This window comes from Sciurus vulgaris (genome assembly GCF_902686455.1).
Source record: "Sciurus vulgaris genome assembly, chromosome: 10".
Classification (NCBI taxonomy): Eukaryota; Metazoa; Chordata; class Mammalia; order Rodentia; family Sciuridae; genus Sciurus; species Sciurus vulgaris.
Window position 1 is genome coordinate 70,804,659 of NC_136470.1, and position 20,165 is coordinate 70,824,823.

At 40.2% G+C, this 20,165-nt stretch overlaps 1 protein-coding gene across 2 annotated transcripts in view; it reads right to left on the reverse strand.

Moving 5' to 3' along the window:
- HGD (homogentisate 1,2-dioxygenase) overlaps nt 1-20,165 on the reverse strand; it is a 46,660-nt gene that overhangs the window by 14,624 nt on the left and 11,871 nt on the right. Inside the window, exons 4-8 of one of the 2 annotated variants that reach the window (XM_079155320.1) lie at nt 19,295-19,400; nt 15,753-15,825; nt 3,197-3,256; nt 1,117-1,208; nt 4-38 (exon numbers count right to left, since the gene is read on the reverse strand). In XM_079155320.1, the coding sequence (XP_079011446.1) occupies nt 4-38; nt 1,117-1,208; nt 3,197-3,256; nt 15,753-15,825; nt 19,295-19,400 (366 nt within the window). The remainder of the gene's footprint in view (nt 1-3; nt 39-1,116; nt 1,209-3,196; nt 3,257-15,752; nt 15,826-19,294; nt 19,401-20,165) is intronic. The other variant, XM_079155321.1, reaches the window with a different exon arrangement.

A 20,165-nucleotide genomic window follows, 5' to 3' on the forward strand; every position in this document is an offset into this window, starting at 1 on the left:
TACCAATCAAGAAGTCTCCATCTGAATTATAAAAGCATCTGAAACATAAAGAGTATTTTCTGTCATCTTCATTTTTAACACGTCTAGACAAATAAATTCATTGCACAAATTATTGCTTTGTGCCTACTATGTACCAGGTTTAGCACTGGGTATACAATGGTCAGCAGGATGACCCAGTCTCTGCCCTGGTGGAGCTTAGAGCTTGATAGGGAGTCAGACTGCAAACAATTACAGAACTAAATCACTGCAAACTATAATGGCCCAAGAAAGTCAAGTTCAGGCAAATGAAAGAAAAAGGGAGAGGACAATCCAGACAAAAGGACCAGCATACACATGCTCTGGGGCAAATGGACCCATGCAGGTTGAAAGAAGTGAATTAAGGCCAGTGTGGCTTGAGTGGAGGAGGAGGTGGCCCAATATAAGACTGGACCCAAAGGGAGGTTGTCAAAGACTTGCCATAAGGTTGTGATCTTGGTCTTGATTTGGGGCTCAGAGAAGCTAAATGGCTCATGCAAGTTTGTTCCACCAACAAAACTAGAGTTGGGTTTTGGATGCAACATGTGGGTCTACTTGTAGTGCAAAATAGCTACCCGAGTCTGCCTCCCAAAGAAATACAGGAATGCCATTTACCTTTTTTTAAATTAAACAAACAAACAAACTAAAAAAGCCAGTCTGTAAACTGCTCTACTCAGCAACATGAGGCTTACAGAAAGCTTGAAGCCAATTCTATTAGCTTGGCCTGCCACCAACAGGTGGCCTAATGGCTGCCCATGCAGTGACTTTGGTCTCAAGAACAGACCTTAGAAATTAAGAATATTCTGACCCAAACCCACCTAAAGACCTTTTGAACCATGCCTGCATTCCAAGGTCCCACCTTCCCTTTTCTGCTTACACTGTTACATGACCTTGTTTGTCACAAGAGTCAGTAAAAATAGAAATGTTTATTTATTATTATTTTTAATAAATATAAATTAACATTGCTCTGAAGGAAAAAAAAATAAAAAAACAACAAAGTATGTGCATGTGTGACTTTGTAAAAGTGGACACTTGTCCTTCATCTTCTGGCCAACAGCCCTTGGAGAATGGGATGCCCACCCCCAGCACTGAGTCCCTTACCTGTTCTCCATGGAAGTGTTGCACAGGAAAATATGGATGGCAAGCCCATTGTTAGACCTGATGTCTCCAGCTCCACACAAGGTGTGCAGGCCCTGGGAGAGACCCATGGGAGACAGAGGTTGAGTACAAGTAGTGCCCAAGAGCCCAGCCTTCTCCCTGACCCCTGAGGGTCATGAGGCAATGTTTTAGAAGGCTCTTCCCTTGGGGGCCAGTGGGGACATTTGGGATCTGGGCTAACTCTGGGGAGCCTGGACTTTACACTTACATATGGTTGTTTGTAGCTCACCCTACCTGCCAGCTGTGGCCTAAATCTGACTGTCTTAATGACTACATCACATGAATTTATAGGCAAGAATTTATTATTTTTAATTACTTCAAAAGTGACAGTTTGATGCTTAAGTTCAACCTGGAGAAGTGATTCTGTTGGAGGTGATATCAGGTATCTAGGAGGCTTAGGGAAGATGGTTGTAGCTTCAGGTGCCAGTTAATGCCCCTCCAGTCTACCCCCAAGTGGGCAGTCCTCTGCTTGTGAAGAGGGTCAACCTAACCTCCAGAACAGGGAAAAGAGGAACATATTCTGACTGTAATTCTCTCTGCTGTGTGACCAGATGATTGATACACAGTTCAAGGAACTCGAATACACAGTCTTCAAAACTGCTCCCAGCCCCGAAGTTGTAGATGGAAAGCCCAAAAGGAGAGAGCTCTGCTCCTCAGAGACCCATAATTTATCCTGGAAGTGGGGAATTTCTTTTTATATTTTAATTTGATTTGCAAGTATGTGGTCTATTGAAGTGAGTCTACACAGGATTTTGGAGCACTTAATAAAGGTAAAGAAATCAAGACAATTTAAACAATTTGGCCTTGTGGCTGGACACCTAGATAGTCCCTAGGTAAGCTACGCCCCGAGTTGATCTGCTGAACACTCCACTGGCCTCTGAGCCCCACCTCCATATCATATAGCTCCCTCTGGTCACAGGTATTCCAGTACTCCCCCACCCTCAAATGCCGAGAGAGCTGCCAATCAACTTTGTATAACTAGAGGTGTTGCCCTGAGTTGATGCCATTCTAGCCCACTCATCCACTTCAGGGATTCATGAACTTGGATGGGAAAAGTTTTCTATTTATTTTCTCTAATCTCTGAGTGAAATTTATCATTCCCTCCAATTAACATGAATATAGGCAAGAAAACACAGGAGTATTAGAAGCGCCTGTGTTCAATGATAGAAATCATGGATATTTTCATATCTCATATCACAGGTATCCTAAAGCATCATTTATGCTCATATCGTAGTTATTCTCTCCAGTAGAACTCAATATTTAGTATACTAACAAGAAATCATATGTATGACTATAAATCAAACATTTTTTTTTCGGTGCTAGGGATTGAACTCAGGGCCTTGTGCTTGCGAGGCAAGCACTCTACCAACTGAGCTATCTCCCCAGCCCCCCACAATTTATTTTTAGAAATATTTTTAATATTGTGTTTCAATATAATTGGCTTCTTTCACACATAATATCTTTCACACATTAAAATTACAGGTATCTGTGGGCGCAGTGGCATATTCTTGTTACCCAGGAGGCTGAAGAAAGGATTGTGAGTTTGAGGTCAGCCTGGGCAACTTAGAGAGACCCTGTTTCAAAGTAAAAAATAAAAAGGGCTGAAAATGTAGTTCAGAGGTAGAGGGCTTGCCCAGCATGTGCAAAGCCCTGGGTTCAATCTCCAGCGCTACAAACAAAACAAACAAAAACCCCTGTGGGTGTCAGCACAGTATCAAAGGGGTCCCTGGAGTAAAAAGGATAAGAGCTTTGTTCTAACCACAAGAAAAGAAGCTCAAGGCAGGAACATGTCCACTGCCCTTGGTCTTTCTGAGATGTAAAAGCTCACTAGTGCCCTTTGGTGTCAGGAACCACATTGTGCCTATAAGTAAGACATCCCTTGGCCAGTCCCCCATGGCAGATGCAGGTGGTTTTGCTTCTGTTGCCTCCAAATAAGGCTGCTTCTGTTTGGCATTCAGCCTATGGATGGTGAGATCATTCACTGCAGAACAGGGGGCAGGGGGAAGGTGTAGCATGGACTTACGCTCACAAAGTCCACTTTCTTCTGAGAGGATTTAGGAATCTCAAACGGTTTCCATCTAAGCTGGAAAAGAAATACATAGGAAAATGATTTTAAAAAGGAAAACCTAGGCTTTCTAAATATGTAGCATCAGTTACATGGAAGAAAGAGGACAGCTACTCCCTCTCTGAGGTTTGGACCACTTTTGATTTTGTTATTTTAAAATTAATGATAATCCATCACTTCTTTAGAGGGGTTCTACTGGGATGTGTGTGTGTGTGTGTGTGTGTGTGTGTGTGTGTGTGTGTGATGTGTACATGTGTGTATGTGTGTGTGTTGAAACCTATCTGAATATAAACTGTCTTTGTTCCTTAGAACTTTCAATTATAAAAATAAAGAGAAATCATTGCTTTCTCCTTCAGAAGCTGTTTGTTTCTTTTAACATTTTATTCAGGCACATCAGAAGTTTTGACTGATGCCGCTTTTCCTGCTATTTATAATCAGCTCCCTTTCCTGGCACGCCAGCTTCTCTGTGTGGGCTCCTGACACTGCAGGGGAAGGTTCTACTTCTACTTCCAGCCCTTAAGAGAAAAAAAAAAAAAAAAGAGAGAGAGAGAAAAAAAAGCACCCCGCTGAGATTGGATTTGGTAAATGCAATACTGGGTTCAGTTTCTTCACCAAACCGCGCGTTTGTCCCCAGGATGCCTGATGGTTCCGTTTAAATCATAACAATCTTTAATTTTATAATGAACTGAGCTAAGGAATTGGGGAGAAGACTCAGCAGGTTCAGGCCTCTCTTGAAGTGTCAGCCCAGCACTTATTAATCCGTGTGGTGGCAGCCTGACCCAGCTAGGCTGGTGACTGATACATCCAGCTACCCCAGGGCACATCTCAGGAGTGACCTGCACCCCAGGGCTGGCTCCATTGCCTATAGTGCCCAGTGAAGGCAGGCTGAGAAGGGCCTCCATCAGGTCCCAGGGTTCAGCTCATTTTGTATGTCTGAAGGACAGCCAGGTAGGAAAAGGAAGCAGCAAATGCAAGAGGTGGCACTGGGATTATTCTGCCTCTCTGACATACACAGGCAGGTAGTAGCCTTCATTTCTTAAAAGCAAAGCAGATCAATCACATTCTGATACTTCTTTAAAAAGACATGAGCAGGGCATGTTGGCAAACGCCTATAATCCTGGCAGCTTGGGAGGCTGAGGAAGGAGGATTGCAAGTTCAAAGCCAGCCTCAGCAACTTAGTGAGTCCCTAAGCAGCTCAGCAAGACCCTATCTCTAAATAAATACAAAAAAGGGCTGAGTATGTGGCTCAGTGGTTAAGTGCCCCTAGGTTCAATCCCCAGTAACAAAAAGTAAAATGAAATAAAATGACATGAAAGATAGATTTGAAAAAGATCATTCAAATCATGCTTCCAAGAAAGAAGAAAATGCTTCTGGACTGATCCCATTAATGATGATGGCTCTTGGGGGAAGAGAGGGGAACCTGAGAGCAAGGATGTAGGAAGGGCACTATTGACATTTTTGTGCTGCATAATTCTTTATTGCAGTGCTATGCTTCATAGGATGTTTGGTATCAACCCCGACCTCTACCCACTAGATGCCAGTAGCATCCCTCCAAGTTGTAGCAAAAAAAAAAAAAAAAAAAAAAATCCCCAGACATTGTCAAACGTCCCTTGGGGAACAAATATCCCTTGGTTAAGAACTATAGCAATAGAAGGACATTCCCCTGACCTCAGGAAGAGCCACAGCTGAACACTGTTGGATGCTGTGCTTGTGTGTGCGTGTGTGCTGGGATTGAACCCATAGCCTCATGCATGCTCAGCACGTGCCCTGCCACTGACACACCCCCAACCCTGAGCACTGCTGGAGCTCTGAGAGGAGGTTCTGGTCTGCTACTATCTATACCTGCTGCTTCCCTCTAGGTAGCAGTGCAGTGTTTGTATACCAAGGAAAATTGCCAGAAAAAGACTCATCATTTTAGATTTCCCCATGGAAGAGATTTAAGTATCAAATCAATGGTTGCCTGGGCAACCTTTTAGCTCTAACCAGAGATTCTCAACATGATTTTCAACCCGATTCATGGAAATCACCTGAAGAGGTTTTGAAACCAAGACCAAATTAAGTCAGAATCTGTGAAGGTGGGCTCTGGCATTGGTATTTTTTAAAAGCTCTCCTAATGTGCAGCTACACTTTAAGACTCACCACATCCAAGACCATTGCAATGCTGAACCAAACGCCATGCTTGCAAAAATCCATCCAGTCAACCAACCAATCAATCAACTAAACAGTGGTATCCTGGGCCAAGTGGCGGTGATGATGTCGCTACTAAATTGCAGAGAAATTTAAATAATAAAGTATAAGGATTTATAATCCAAGAAAAGAGAGAAGAAAGCAAAAAGGGAAAGAAAGAGGAGAGAGAGAACCAGATTTCAATAGCAAGGGAAGTGAGAGGACTCGAAGGGCAGATGAAGAGGCAAGCATGTGATGATGCAGGAAGCACACCTTCCACAGGTCCCCGCCCTGATGAAGCAATGGCCTTGATGAACCTTCTCTAAGGCAAAAAACGATTCCTTCAGATGACAGATGGTGTGGGGAGAGGAATCATTTATCTCTTGGGTCTGATGGCAGCAGATTGTACATAGTCTATATTCCAATTGTACTGGGTCTATATTATGAAGGATGATAAAGACCCCAAGGTGGTTCTGATAAACTCAGTACCCAGAGAAGGAAGCCAGCTTTGGGTCCTCCACCAAGATTTTGGTCAAGAGCCCTGATGTGATATTTTGGTGAATGCAAGTAAGGAGATTTGGGGAGAGGATGAACAGGAAGAGTCCATAGAGTGCAGAGTATAAACATCTCCTGCCAAAGTCAGATGTTCAGCTTAATTGTACATATGCTGTGGAGCAGTACCTCTCTGATCCAAGGCCAGACCAAGAGGTTGGTGCATTGGACTGAACCTGGAGACTTGGTTTTTGCTACTGCCTCCATTCCCATTTATTCTGTGACCTCAGACAGGTCATTTTCTCTCTCTGGATTGTGTTTTCTCACATATAATAATGAGGTACTAGTAAGAACTATATAATTCCATAAATCTTTTCAGAGAAGAGCTTCTAAAAACAGTAAAGAATGCTTATTAACTGGTTTATTCCTTGCTGCAAGTTTACTAAATTGTGTCAACTCCAAATTCATATGTTGAATTTCTAACCTCTAATGTGATTGTTTTCGAGATAGGGCCCTTATGAGGTAGTTAGGGTTCAATGAAATCATAACTTGGGGGCTCTAATCTGTAGGGAACATTCCTCAACCTTATCTGACAGCAGTCGCTGATACCATGGTCTAAGTAAGCCAAACAGTCTGGACAGAGAAACTAGGTAATGGTAAAGATTTGCCATGGAGTGAAGGTCTTTGCAGCTGTTGAGGCTGAGTTATGAGCTGAGGGGAGGCCTCGGCTCTGTCAAGCATCCCAGCAGGCTGTGATGTGAGCTGCCTTGCCTCATGCTGTGTGCAGGAGCTTACTATCCCCCCAGTCCTTTGTCTCAGACCTGTTGCTGGGCAGAATTGCTTAGACATGGTTGGTTTGTTTACACTACCTCGACCCTTGACGTATAATTCACCTATAGGCTGACTTTTACACTTTAACAAGCATGTTAACCTGATTAGATAATGTGCCTTTATATGTCCTGTACAACCCTAAATAAAATTAGATCCGTGCCTTCAGAGCTCGATCTCTGACACCTGAGTAAGCACGCTGGGTAAGGCTAAGTAAGGTAGGTGTTGTTCATCCTCACCCTCAGCGAACCCTGTCTCTGAACATCTACACTAATCCAATAAGATCAGTGGCCTTTTGGAAAGATGAGATCTCACTCTCCTTATGTACTCAAGAGGACAATCCACGTGAAGACGTAGTGAGAAGGTAGCCATATACAAGCCAAAGAGAGGCCTTACCAGAGGCCTTACCAATCCTTCTGGCACTTTGATCTGGGACTTCCAGTCTCCAGACTGTGAGAAAATAAATTACCATCAGTCTAAGGCATTTTGTTATGGCAGTTCAATTAGGTTAATATAATCCAACAACTTTTTACTCGTAGGTTTTAATGGTATATTTTATTCATACTATATGTTATTGCTAAATGGTTCTCCCATGCAGAATTTCATTATTAAACATTTAAAAAACAATGACATCGATTGTAATGCATGATGCAGTGTCTTGACTATGATAGGCATCAATAAGTATTTATTGAAATATTAGATGGATGAATAAGTAAAAGGCACTCAGAACAATGCTTGTATTTCAAAGAACCAGAATAAAGGAAATTTGTAAGAGCTTTTGGACTCAAAATGACAGGCAATAACCAGCAAATTGACAAATGTTTTTAGAAGTTCAAAGATTATTTCCAAAATATAAGCCAGTTCTTCATGCATATGAAAAATCACCACTTCTATATCCATCCTGATTTTCTGTCCAGTTATATCAACTATTGAGAGAAGAGTGTTAAAGTCTCCAGCTATGATTGTGGAAATGAATGTCTAATTCTCCTGTAAGTTCTATCATTGCTTCACATATTTTGCAATTGTATCCTACAAATCTGTTTTAGTCAGCATTTTTGTTGCTGTGACTGAATGACACAACTATAAAGGAGGAAATGTTTATTTGAGGGCTCATGGTTTCAGAGGTCTTAGTCCATAGAAAACCAGCTCCATTCTTTGCAGCTCCAGGTGAGGCAGAATATCATGGCAGGAGAGGTGGTGGAGGGAAGCAGCTTACACCACAGTCATCAGGAAGCAGAGAGAGAGAGAGAGAGAGAGAGAGAGAGAGAGAGAGAGACTCCACTCTCCAGATACAAAATTTATACCCCACAGCCACTCCCCATTTCCCACCTCCTCCAGTCACACCCTGCCACTTCAATTCATCCCTCCTGGGATTAATCCACTGCTTGGGTTCAGACTCTTAGAACCCCATCATTTATCCTCTAATCCTTCCTGCATTGTTTCACATGTGAAGTTTTGAGGAACACCTCACATCCAAACCATAACAAAATCCTACTGGAAAATAAAATTTTTCTTTCTAAGAGTGAGATGGTAAAAATAGTTTTAAAAACAATTTCAAGGGTATCCAAAGTTATAACTAAAAATTATCTAATATTATCCAAGGAGGAAGACAGATAATTGATGGCAATATTTAATGATTAAGATTCAAAATTCATGCTCAGAGATGAAAAGGAAATATGAAAGAATTAGTCTCAGTATTTCCAAAGTTAGAAGACTGGGAATTGGGCTAGATGATCTGAATATCCTTTTCAACATTGAGATTCTTTGATTTATTGAGATTCCATCCAAAATTGTCATGAACTCAACTAAATTGGATGAATTGAAGGCTCTTAATGACATTAACTTGCTAGAGGTAGACATATCATTAGAAGTCACACCAACTATCCAAGAATTTTGAAGTAATTTGTGGGCGAAATTGTTATCTTAATGTTCAAGCAATTATTAGTGGTAGCTATGACTGGGAGAAGTCCAGGGTAGTTGGTAGTGGTGAGTTTCAGTCCAGATAGGGAATATAGGGGTGAATAAAATAAAACAGTGGCTCACTGAATTCCTCAAAAAATCCAGCAATTTGAGGGGAAAAAGAGAGAGAATCAGGCTTTGATTCTCTTTCTCTTCAATTCATGGACTTCTTTGAGGTAATGGACAAGAATACATATAGGGAAGATCCAAGTCACACTAATTTATTTAGACTTTCTAAAGTTTTTCATGAGTCTACAAAAAAAGATAAGCTATACTTTTCGACCTTACTTTTGAATTAAAACTAGGGGCTTTACATTCATTATTCAGTGCTATGGTTTAAATGTTATATCAGTCAACTTCCCACTACTATTATGAAATGCCTGAGATGAACAACCTATAAAGAGAAAAGGTTTATTTTGGCTCATGGTCCAAGATTTAGTAGCTGCATTTATTTGGGTCCTTGGGGAAGGAGGCATATAATGATAGAAACATGTGCCAGAGCAAACTTCTCACTTTATGAATAAAGAAGCAAAGAAAAGAAACACTCACTGACCCTCACTCACACACCCTCACTGACCTAGGGACCCACCAAGGCCCTACCTCCTAAAGGCTCCATCAACTCCCAATAGTGCCACTCTGGGAAACAAACCTTTGATACATTGGGGGACAATCATCCAAACCATAGCAAATGTGCTGAAAAGTTTATATGTTAAAAACTTAATCCCCAAATTCATATGCCAGTAGTATTTGGAGGTAGAGCCTTTGAAAAATAATTAGGATTAGATGAGGTCATGGAGGTGGGGACCCCATGATGGTATTAATGACTTTATTTATTTATTTATTTTTTATTGTAAACAAATGGGATACAAGTTGTTTCTCTGTTTGTACATGGAATCAAGGCACACCATTTGTGTAATCATAAATTTACATAGGGTAATGTTGTTTGATTCATTCTGTTATTTTTTTCCTTCCCCCCCACCCCTCCAACCCCTCTTTTCCCTCTATATAGTCCTTCCTTCCTCCATTCTTGCCCCCCTCCTTAACCCTAACCCTAACCTAACCCTAACCCTAACGCTAACCCCTCCCACCCCCATTATAAGTCATCATCCGCTTATCAGCAAGATCATTCGTCCTTTGGTTTTTTGAGATTGGCTTATCTCACTCAGCATGATATCCTCCAATTTCATCCATTTGCCTGCAAATGCCATAATTTTATCATTCTTCATGGCAGAGTAATATTCCATTGTATATAATATGCCACAGTTTCTTTATCCATTCATCAACTGAAGGGCATCTAGGTTGGCTCCACCATCTGGCTATGGTGAATTGAGCAGCTATGAACATTGATGTGGCTGTATCTCTGTAGTATGCTGATTTTAAGTCCTTTGGGTATAGGCCAAGGAGTGGGATAGCTGGGTCAAATGGTGGGTCCATTCCAAGCTTTCTAAGGAATCTCCACATTGCTTTCCAGAGTGGCTGCACTAATTTGCAACCCCACCAGCAATGTATGAGTGTACCTTTTTCCCCACATCCTCGCCAACACCTATTGTTGCTTGTGTTCTTGATAATCGCCATTCTAATTCGGGTGAGATGGAATCTTAGGGTAGTTTTGATTTGCATTTCTCTTATTACTAGAGATGTTGAACATTTTTTCATATATCTGTTGATCGCATGACTTTAAAAGAGGAAAAGAAACCTAGGTTAGCATGTTTGCTCTTTCTCTCCATGTGATGCCTTCCATCATGTTATGATGCAAAAAGAAGGCCCTCATCAGATGTAGCACCACACTCTTGGACTTTCCAGCCTCTAGAACCCTGAACTAAATAAACCTCTGTTCTTTATAACTTATCCCTTCCCATGTATTTTGTTATAGTAACAGAAAATGGACTAAGAGGGCTGGGGACGTGACTCTGTGGTAGAGCACTTATTTAGCATGCATTAGCCCTGTGTTTCACCACCATCTCCATGAAAGGGGGTAAATAAAGAAAAGAAAATAGATTAAGACACCTGGCATCTTGCATAGATCATGGAACACAGTAGGCATTCAATATATGTTAGGTGCTTAACCTTCACAACTCTCTGAGGCACCTATGATTATTAATCTCTCTTTTTTTAGTAGTAAGAAAGCTGATAACTTAGAGAAGACAAATTTTCTCTCCTAAGAACTGATGCCAATACTCTTTGGTCACTTTTATCAATGTGTACCCTGAGCACTTTGAGCTCAACCTGTCTTGATCTGCTCACAAACTACTCCTGATTTCCTTGCCTCCTGAACCCAGCTTTACCTCCGTTTAATGTTCTTGTATGTGATCTTTCATCCTGACCTTATTTGCTTCAGTGCTGAGTTGCCTTGATCTAGTTGGACTCTCCTCCTGGTAAGGACCTTTGGGATTGGCATTCTTGTCCAAACCCCTTATGTTAATTCATTCAAACAATATTCATTGAATCTCTACCTGTGTCAGATCATGTGCTAGGTGCTGGAGGGGAACACTACATAGTTTCTCCCTCAGGGAAACAATTCTAGAAAATCCTGGAAGTATGGAGACTTTCTGATAAGAAAACAAGGGATACAAATAATGTAAATGACTTTGGAAGAAAAATGTAAACAGGAATATTCCCTTAGGAATAAGTTCTGGAGCAGGGTCTATTTAACATTCTTATATATGAAAAATAGGAGGCATAAACAATGAAATCACCAGTTTGCAGACAGTTTCAATATCTTTCCAAGGAGTAAAATGTAAGTTGATAAAGATGTACCGTAAAAAAGATCTAGCAAGCTGTCCAAAAAGGGCTGAACAGGGCAATGTACACTGCAATGTTGGCAAACTCCAGTGAATGCATTTAGGGAAAGGCAATCTAGTCTATTTAAAGGATGATGAGATCTGAGCTATCAGGGAGTATCAACAAATGCTTGCAATTTTACTGTTTGGAAGAAGGTACGTGCTGGGTACTGCACATAAGACAAAGATGATGGAGATATAGATTCTTTTTCTAAAATAACCTAAGAAATACTGAAAGTTTAATGAAAAAAGTGGTATTTAAAATTAAAGTCTTAAATTATGGGTGGGATTCTGACAGGTGAATATTTATGAAGAAGAGGAATTCCAGGTAGATGAAATAGCATAAAGCACCAAGGAAAGAGAATTTAGGATATTTTCCTGGAAAAAATATGGTTCTAGTATGACTGCAAGTAGGGCACATGACAGGAAGTAGAGAGTTTGAAAGTCCATGACAGGAAACTGGGGTTCTTTTTTTTTTTTTTTTTAATTATTTTTTGATTTTTTTTTTTTTTTTTTAGTTGTTAATGGACCTTCATTTTCATCCATTTATTTGTGTGCAGTTCTGAGAATTGCACACAGTGCCTCACATATGCTAGGCAAGCACTCCACTGCTGAGCCACAACCCCAGCCCCAGAACTGGGGTTCTTGATCTCCCATCTTGAGAGCCTGTACTTGACTGTCTGGGCAGTGGAGGGGAGGGGTGATGGTGGGGGTTTAAAGATTTCACAGAGGGTAATTCAGCAAACTGAATCTGGCAATAGGATGTAAGATACGGTAAGGAAGACACATGGATCAATTAGGATCAATTATAATAGGCAAGGGCAAATGAGGTCTGTACTAAGAAGAGTCAGGAGAAGGAAGGAGAGAACCAGAGAAAGTTCTATAGCAATATTTCTTAAAGTGTGGTCCAGGGCCAATCTGAGTGGGAATCATCTAGAGGCACTCCTGAACACCACCTTATATCTACTAGATTGAAGAGCAAAATGTAGATTTGGAATCTACATTTTCAACAAGACTCTGTGATTCACTCTTATATATACTTTGGGAATCACCATTTTGTGGACTTGCCACTTAATTCCATGTGGAAGGAGAAAGAAAAAAGTTTTTTAAAATGACTTTAAGGATTCAAACCTGGGTATGTGAAAGAATGGTTGTCAGTAACAGGCTTAGAAAAGACAGAGAGAGACAATAATTTGGATGGGACTATGATGTTTTCAGTACAGGATCTCTTGAGTTGGAACATACACATGACAACATCCAATGTGGATTCTGAAATTGGAGGGAAGATTTGTAAAACATACTGCAGAGAGATGACAGTTAATGTCATGGCTATGAATGACATTTATTCATTTTTAAAAAAGGAAAACCTGGGAGATTCAAAAGATGATAAGAGGGAGAAAAAGTGGATGATAGGATATAAATGAGATTTCCACATTGACACCAACCCTAGAATGGCTTCTGAACCCCAAAGTTGTGTGACTGACTTCCTACAATGTGGCCTACAAGGTTATAGCAAGCTCTGAGCTGGAGTTATGTTGGGTAAAGTCATGCTTTTATAGAATTCTACGTACTGAGGTATGTACCTATACATGTGCTGAGGGGGCCCCAGGGAAGTGAACTAAAAAATCTCTGTTGTCAAGGAGTTCCTCCCCTGGGTTCACTCCAGTGGGGAATTTCTCATCAACAACTCTCCCTTCATCTCTAAGGCAAACAGAATCCAATAAAAGTGGGAACCAATGGCCAATATTTGGAAGGAAAGGGGAAGAAAGCAGAGGAAGAGTATTATGGGCTTTATTGCATTTTTCTCAAATTCATATGCTGAAACTCTAACCCAGTACCTCATATGCGGCTATATTCAGATAGACTCCTTTTTTGTTATTTTTAGATATATATGATAGTAGAGTATATTTTGACATATTATACATACATGAAACATAACTTATATAGAATCTTTATAGAAATAATAAGTTTAAATGAAATGAGGTCCTTCAAGTTGACCTAACTGAATATGACTTATGTCCATAGATGAAGAGGAAATATGGACACACACAAGGAGAAAACAACTGTCTACAAGCCAAGGAGAGAGGCCTCAGAAGAAATAACCCTACTGACACTTCAATCTTGGGGTACCAAACAGAGAATGTAAATCTTTGTTGGTTAAACCACACAGGCTGTTTTTGTTATGGCAGCCCTAACAAACTAGCACAGAAGGGATGTGGGAAATGTGTGTAATAAGAAAGAAAAAAGAAAGGTAAAAGGTCAATTAGGAAGAGGAGATGGGAGGAGAGAGTAAGTACTCCCCCATCTTCCAGGCAGGAGATGGAGAATAGGGGAAGATAAGAGTTTAGTTGAGGACCCTGGAGAGCACTCATTTTGCAGGTTTAGGAGTCAGTGCAATGACAGAGAACCCATAAAGGACAGAGATTCAGGAAAGAGGGAGCTCTTTTGTTCACGTTTTGGGATGCTGCAGAGACAAGGGATGGAATTAGCCATGGATGATTTATAATAGTGAAAATGGAAACAACCTAAATATATGGCAATAGAGGAATTGCTTTATAAACATATTGGATTATAATATAGCATTAAAAATTATCTGGCCTCAAGGAGTTTACAAAGACATGGGGAAAGGCATGAAATATGATGTTTAAATTTAAAAAATAGAATGTAACTCTGTATTACAGCATGACCATAATTAGAGTAAATACATATATGTATGTGTGTGTGTATGTGTGTGTGTCTGATTTTCAAAAAAAAACATTAAGAGCATTCACAGTCTCCTCTTCTTCCCATCTAGATTTTCTATGAAAAGTTCTGATTTTCCCATCCTCACTGGAATCCCGTGAACTCCAGTGTCACTGCAGATATCAGGACTTCGTGTGTGTGTGTCCTGGGGAGAAGATGGGGAATCTACACAGCAAGTGCCATTCTGTAGAGCAAGAAGGTAGGAGGAAGAGAAAAGCCAAGAAGCAGTGGTAACATGGCACCAGGAGTTTGGGGAAGGGAAGAGGTGAAGGGAAAGAGGATTTTGGGCAAGAGAAGGTAGAGTCTGGAGAAAATGGGGAAAAAAAGATTTTTTAAAAAGTTTTGCTAAAGTCAAGGGTGTTGCCCAGTGGTATGACACTTGTCTAAACACATGAGGCTCCGGGTTTGATACCCAGCACCACAAAAAAGAGGGGGAAAGGCTGGCTGCTAATAGAGACTTGGGCAAAAGCTTGAAAGATGTAGGAAAATCCGACATGTGTGTGGGGCGGGGTTTTCAGAATGGCAAGACTTGAATCGTTTGACAAATTAGAGAGCAAATACTCTGTAAGGCTGTATCATTTTGAAATATTTTTTGATAATTTGAATGAACTGGGGACAGAAGGAATTCTATGATATGCACTTTACTTAGCTTAGAGATAATTCCAATTTGGTAATTGGAACCAAAAGGTAATTTCCTCAGTTGATGTTTTAACTGGGTCAAGAGTCTGACTTCCCAACAATCAAAAGTTCAGGATGTAGTAATAAGAAGTTTTTAAGGACTCTATCTTCTCCACTGGAATGCTAATTCAAGAATGCTAATTGAAATCTGTAAAATTGTGGTTGAATCAGATGCAGGCTTATTCATTAAATTCTGAGATTTCACAAACTAGAGGAAAGCATATGATAAAATTAGACATACTTCTTATGTGAGGTATTAATGTACTGAATTTATGTCCATGGGCTGAGTTTAAATGTACTCAAGAGTTTGCATTAATTCTTGCATGACTGATTAAATATGTACTACTGGAAACGAAAACTTTGGGGGGATGGTCTCCATCTTCCTGGGAGGGTATCAAGGATGACAGTGATGATTACCTATCCCATGATGTTCTCTGTGGGAGTGAATGTTAGACTAGAGGAAACATTAGGCAGTTTTCACATCTTCAGATTTCCAGAGATGTCCAATGTGGGTAGTTGGCGAAGCTGTAGAAGTACAGGTTTTGGGCTTTGACTGATAGGTGAAGACATACCTATCATAGAGGCTTCAGTTGGGAAGGACTGTCAGGCACCTAAATATAATTTTCTCAGACTTTCTGGGTGAGAGTCTGGAGTACATATTTGGAAGAGGTTATGAAAGGAAAAAGTGATGAATGCAGAATGTTGTGGTTAATTAATGAGGCATAAAATTGGAAAGAGATATTAACTTGTCAAGGAGAAAATGAAAAGACAAAAGGTTACATTTTGCCAAGAACAGTCAGGGTGTAACAGAGAAGGGGAAGCAGATGGCAGGAGACAGGTCACAGGTCAGGAAGATGGTAAAGAGCTACCTCGTTGGAGCTGATGTTCACGGAGGCACTGTGGAATTCTGAGCCATGTCTCTCCCGGTATGTGAATACAGGACTGTGAATGAGCAGGGGAGATATTGGAGAATGGTCATTATCAACAAAATGTTCAAAGAATTCAAAATAGGAGAAAAGTAACAAGTTCAGGGGCAAATGCAAAGCAATGTTTGAATGGAAAACACAGGAAGCTTGTAGATTGAGCACGTAGGAATTTCTGATACAGCTCTTTTGTTGACTCTGTGAATTTCAAACTTTGAATATAATGCCATGAATTTCTCTGTCAAAATGTATGTTAACTGTGAAAGAAAGAATTGACATCTGCAACTAATACACACATCACTCTCACCTCTGATATGAGACTTCCGGTTTTTACTTTATTAATTCCTACATCATTTGAGGTTTTTATAAATATACGTTACTTGTATAATAAGATAAAACTAGAAAAATTATATTGGGACAGGGTTAGTTTTGATAGAAGAAAAAAATTTGAGATGTCCTAAATTTAATGACAAAAGCCAGAAGGTGAAGGGCAAAAGAAGTAAGGGAAGTTAACCAGCCAACGACTTGTGGCAAAACCAGCAAAGAAAAAAAAAAAAAAAAAAAAGACTGATGATGTTGAAATCTTGAGTGAAATCCAAACAGTGAGCACCTGTGTCACCATACCTTGTTTGCATATAAACTTTTGGGACTGTTAACTCTAACCCAACATCTAGAAGCATCTGTTACTCTCCTTATGACTGCCCTCCTATCCACAAGCTTCCCAGCTCACCATTATCCCACTCCTCTCATCAACAATGGCCAATGTAGGTTACAGCACTTGCCTACCCCAGATTTTGTTTTAAAATATTCTTGGCTCTGATCTGCTATGTAACCCTGCTACTGGTAGTTGTGGCACCCTGTCCTGAATTCCAGTCCTTTCCTTTTCTGGCTAGCATTTGTGAATGGCTCAATAAATCCTTTTATTATTTCAGAGATCCCTTGGTTGCTAGAGTTTTGGTTTCATGGCTTCCATTGATATGTCACCTGTATCTCAAAACAACTATAAAAAAGGTATAAAATGGACTTACAAATTGAATTATATAAAAGAAGTATATTAACAGGGACTTTACAAATAAATTATATTTTAAAAAGTCTGGCTCCACTGTTGCCCAAATAACTCCAAGCAAATACATCTATGAGGATGTAGGAAGGTTTGAAGGCCTAGACAACTGCTGTGAACAAGGTGAGCAGGTGGGGCACTGGAACTCCAAGGCCCATCCCATTTACCACTAGTGATTTGTTAGCTTGAAGACCACACGATTTGAATTCCTGAAATCTGCCTATGGAATTTTCCAGAAATCCTTCATTTAGTCTAGCTCAGTGGTTCTCAAACTTAGTATAGGTACAAATTACCTACTAGACAGCACATATAGAACTATGTATCCTATACTTTAGGGGTGATTAAAGGGATTTTCAGGTATAATGTTGCGCCTAACTTTTGTCTTACTTGCTGATTTTATAACCACTTTGTTTCTTTGTGTAATATGAAATTTTACTCTAATAGAGTGGTCAGAAACATAAAAGAATCACCTGTGCCACCCAAAGAAAGAACTAGAAAACTTACTATGATCCAAATATTTTTCTGATCTTCCAAAAGTAGTCTACAATAAATGTTTGGTGGACATTAAGCCTGATCAGGAATCCCACAAAAGCACAGAGAAGAGATTGAAAGTTGTTACCACACCCTGACAGGCTTTCTTCTCTGAAGGCAGCTCTAAGAGGTTACCTAAGAGGCTTTATCTGTACAGTAAGACTACCTTTGTTCACAGTGAAGTTTTGTCCCTCACCTTTATTAGAGTGAGACCTGAGGAAGAGGGAAAGTCAGGCTTTCTTGGGTTTAGTTGTACAAATTGTAGCCCTGTCCTGCACAAGGGATGAGTCCAGCTGAAGGAGAAGGGGCAGGAATTTCCTGAGCCCTTGTGTGGGCAGAGTCTGTGGTGTAGGGGTTGGAGCAGGGGTTGCCTTTCCCCCAACAGGCTCAAAGGCAATATGCAGGCCTGGGGTGCTGGGAGAATGTCTTTGGCACACATTAAACTTCAAAATAGTTAAGGGTCAGGTATTTAGACAAAATATGCCAGTTTCAAAATGGCTAATATTTTAATATTGGTATATTTTAAGATGAATAATTTTAAGGTGAATAATCTTTTAAGATGCAAACTCGCATATTCTTGACCCTGAAAGCTGGTTTCCCTTTCATCTCTCCTGGAGAGGGTTAGACAGCATGTAAGCTGTACTTAGCTCTTCAGGATTTCTATAATTAAGGGAAGAGATGGAGCAGGGCAGGAAACCAAAGGTGACTGTGAATTATTCCAGCTTTTGTTCTACAGAAAGTCTAAGCATTTAGGGGAAGTAGATTTGCAGAGATTTGCAGGTATAGATGAAATGTCTTATTGAACAAAAGAAAAGCAAGTGATTTCCTTGGCTGAGGAAAGGGGAGAGAGACAGGGCAGATGGGGACCTCAAAATAAAAAATAGCATCAAATTTAAAAAACAAGTTTACCCGAATTTTATAAATTCTGAGATTTATACTTTACTCTTGCCTTTAAGCAAATGTATCAAAAGGGCTGTCTCAGAGTCATGGTTCTTAGTGACTACATGCCAGGTAGCTTGTGAAGCACGTTCACACCTATTCTCTCATGTAATCCTCACAACAACACTCAAAGCAGATGCTGCTGTCACATTTTATAGGTGAAACAGCATGACTCAAGGACACAGCTGGTAAGTAGAAGGACCAGGGATGCAAACCTGCTTTTGCTTTTTTCCTGCTCTGTAGATGGATTATCAGTGGCATGTACCTTAACTCAGAGACAAAGGAATACATTGAGGTTCTCAGAAGGTTAAAGTCAAAAGATCTCAGTCCTGTATAGTATTTGAGTCTGTCTCGTTCCATGAGCAGATATCTCATTGACATGCTTGAGCAGAGTATATAAATAATACTGACACCCACAGGAAAAGCCCCACTCATCACTGGACTAAAAGGGGGAAACTCCTGGGCAAAGACTACAAGTTCCGAAGTCTGAAGAGAATGTGAAAGCAATGTGTCGGGAGACTTAAAGAATCCTGCTCAGACAATAAGACCCTCACGCCTGTGCCACATTTCAGAGGCCCTTCTTCAAGAATGTCAGTATTGAAGATATTTTCTATATTCAATGGTAAGTTTAGGCTAAAACAAAACAAAACAAAAAGCCTATGGGCATGAAGGCATTTTGACCAGCCTATGTAACTTCTATTCATCCAGTTCACCTGGGCACTCCCACCAGGTCTGAACCACTCCTGTGCTATCAACATGCCGTTAGGCTAGAAAGACACAAATGTACACACATGCCAATCAAGTCCCAAATCCCCACCCAAGTTTAAGCCCTAAACAAACAAACTAGCATTTATTTTTAAAAGCTGCCTTTCTTTTCAAAGGCCCTGGCTCTGGTTTAAAGATTTCTATTCAAGGCTTTGGACACATGAGTTTGCTCCAAGTCACAGGACCAGGTTACCTGGTTAGGATCAGGGCCAACTTCATCCCAGTTGTGAGTGACATGACCTTGGTCAATGGATTCAAAGGGCTTGTGAGAAACTGAAGGTAGAATCCTGTACAGCCAGCTAGGGAGAAACAAGAACACACAAACCTTAAGGTAATGTTCTAAGTGACACAGAGACTGGCTCAGGAGGTGCCATCAGGAAGACACTCAAGTCAACAACCATCTGTGGGCTTTAATGTGAGAAGCAATGACAGCATTACTTCTCAATAGCCATTTGCTGCCTGGAGCTCTGGCCCCTACTCTCCTTTCCACTATATCTATCAATTTTCAGATTGAGCTCCTGCTCCTGTTTATTCCCATACTGCCAAAAAATGAAGGACTCTCTTTCCCACCAACTGTAAGGGAAGAGGAAGTACCTTGAGGGATATCAGTGCAGTGAAATCCATACAAAAACATTAGTTTATTTACACCATAGGATGCTAATCCTTACTCTCAAAAGTTAGGACAGTGAACTCTATGTTGATTGAGATATATGAGTGTTATCTTTGTTATTTTTGAAATATAAATCCGTCTTTTTCTTTGAAAATTTTAGAAGTGATACATGGCAATGGTAAAAATAATTCAAGTAATTTAAAAAGTTGTGAAAGGTAAGTGGTTCCTTCTCTTCTACTCTCTTCATAGCGACTTCTTAGCAGCATCACAGCTTAATGGGTTTCTTACATATTCTCTTAGATACTTTCAATGCATATATAAGCAAAATTGTCAAATCATTTTACTACTTTATTCTCATAACAAGAATATGTGAGAATGTCTGATCACCCGTATTTTCCCCAAGATTAGGGAAGATAGTATTTGAGTATCTAATAGTTTTGATCATATATTTTTT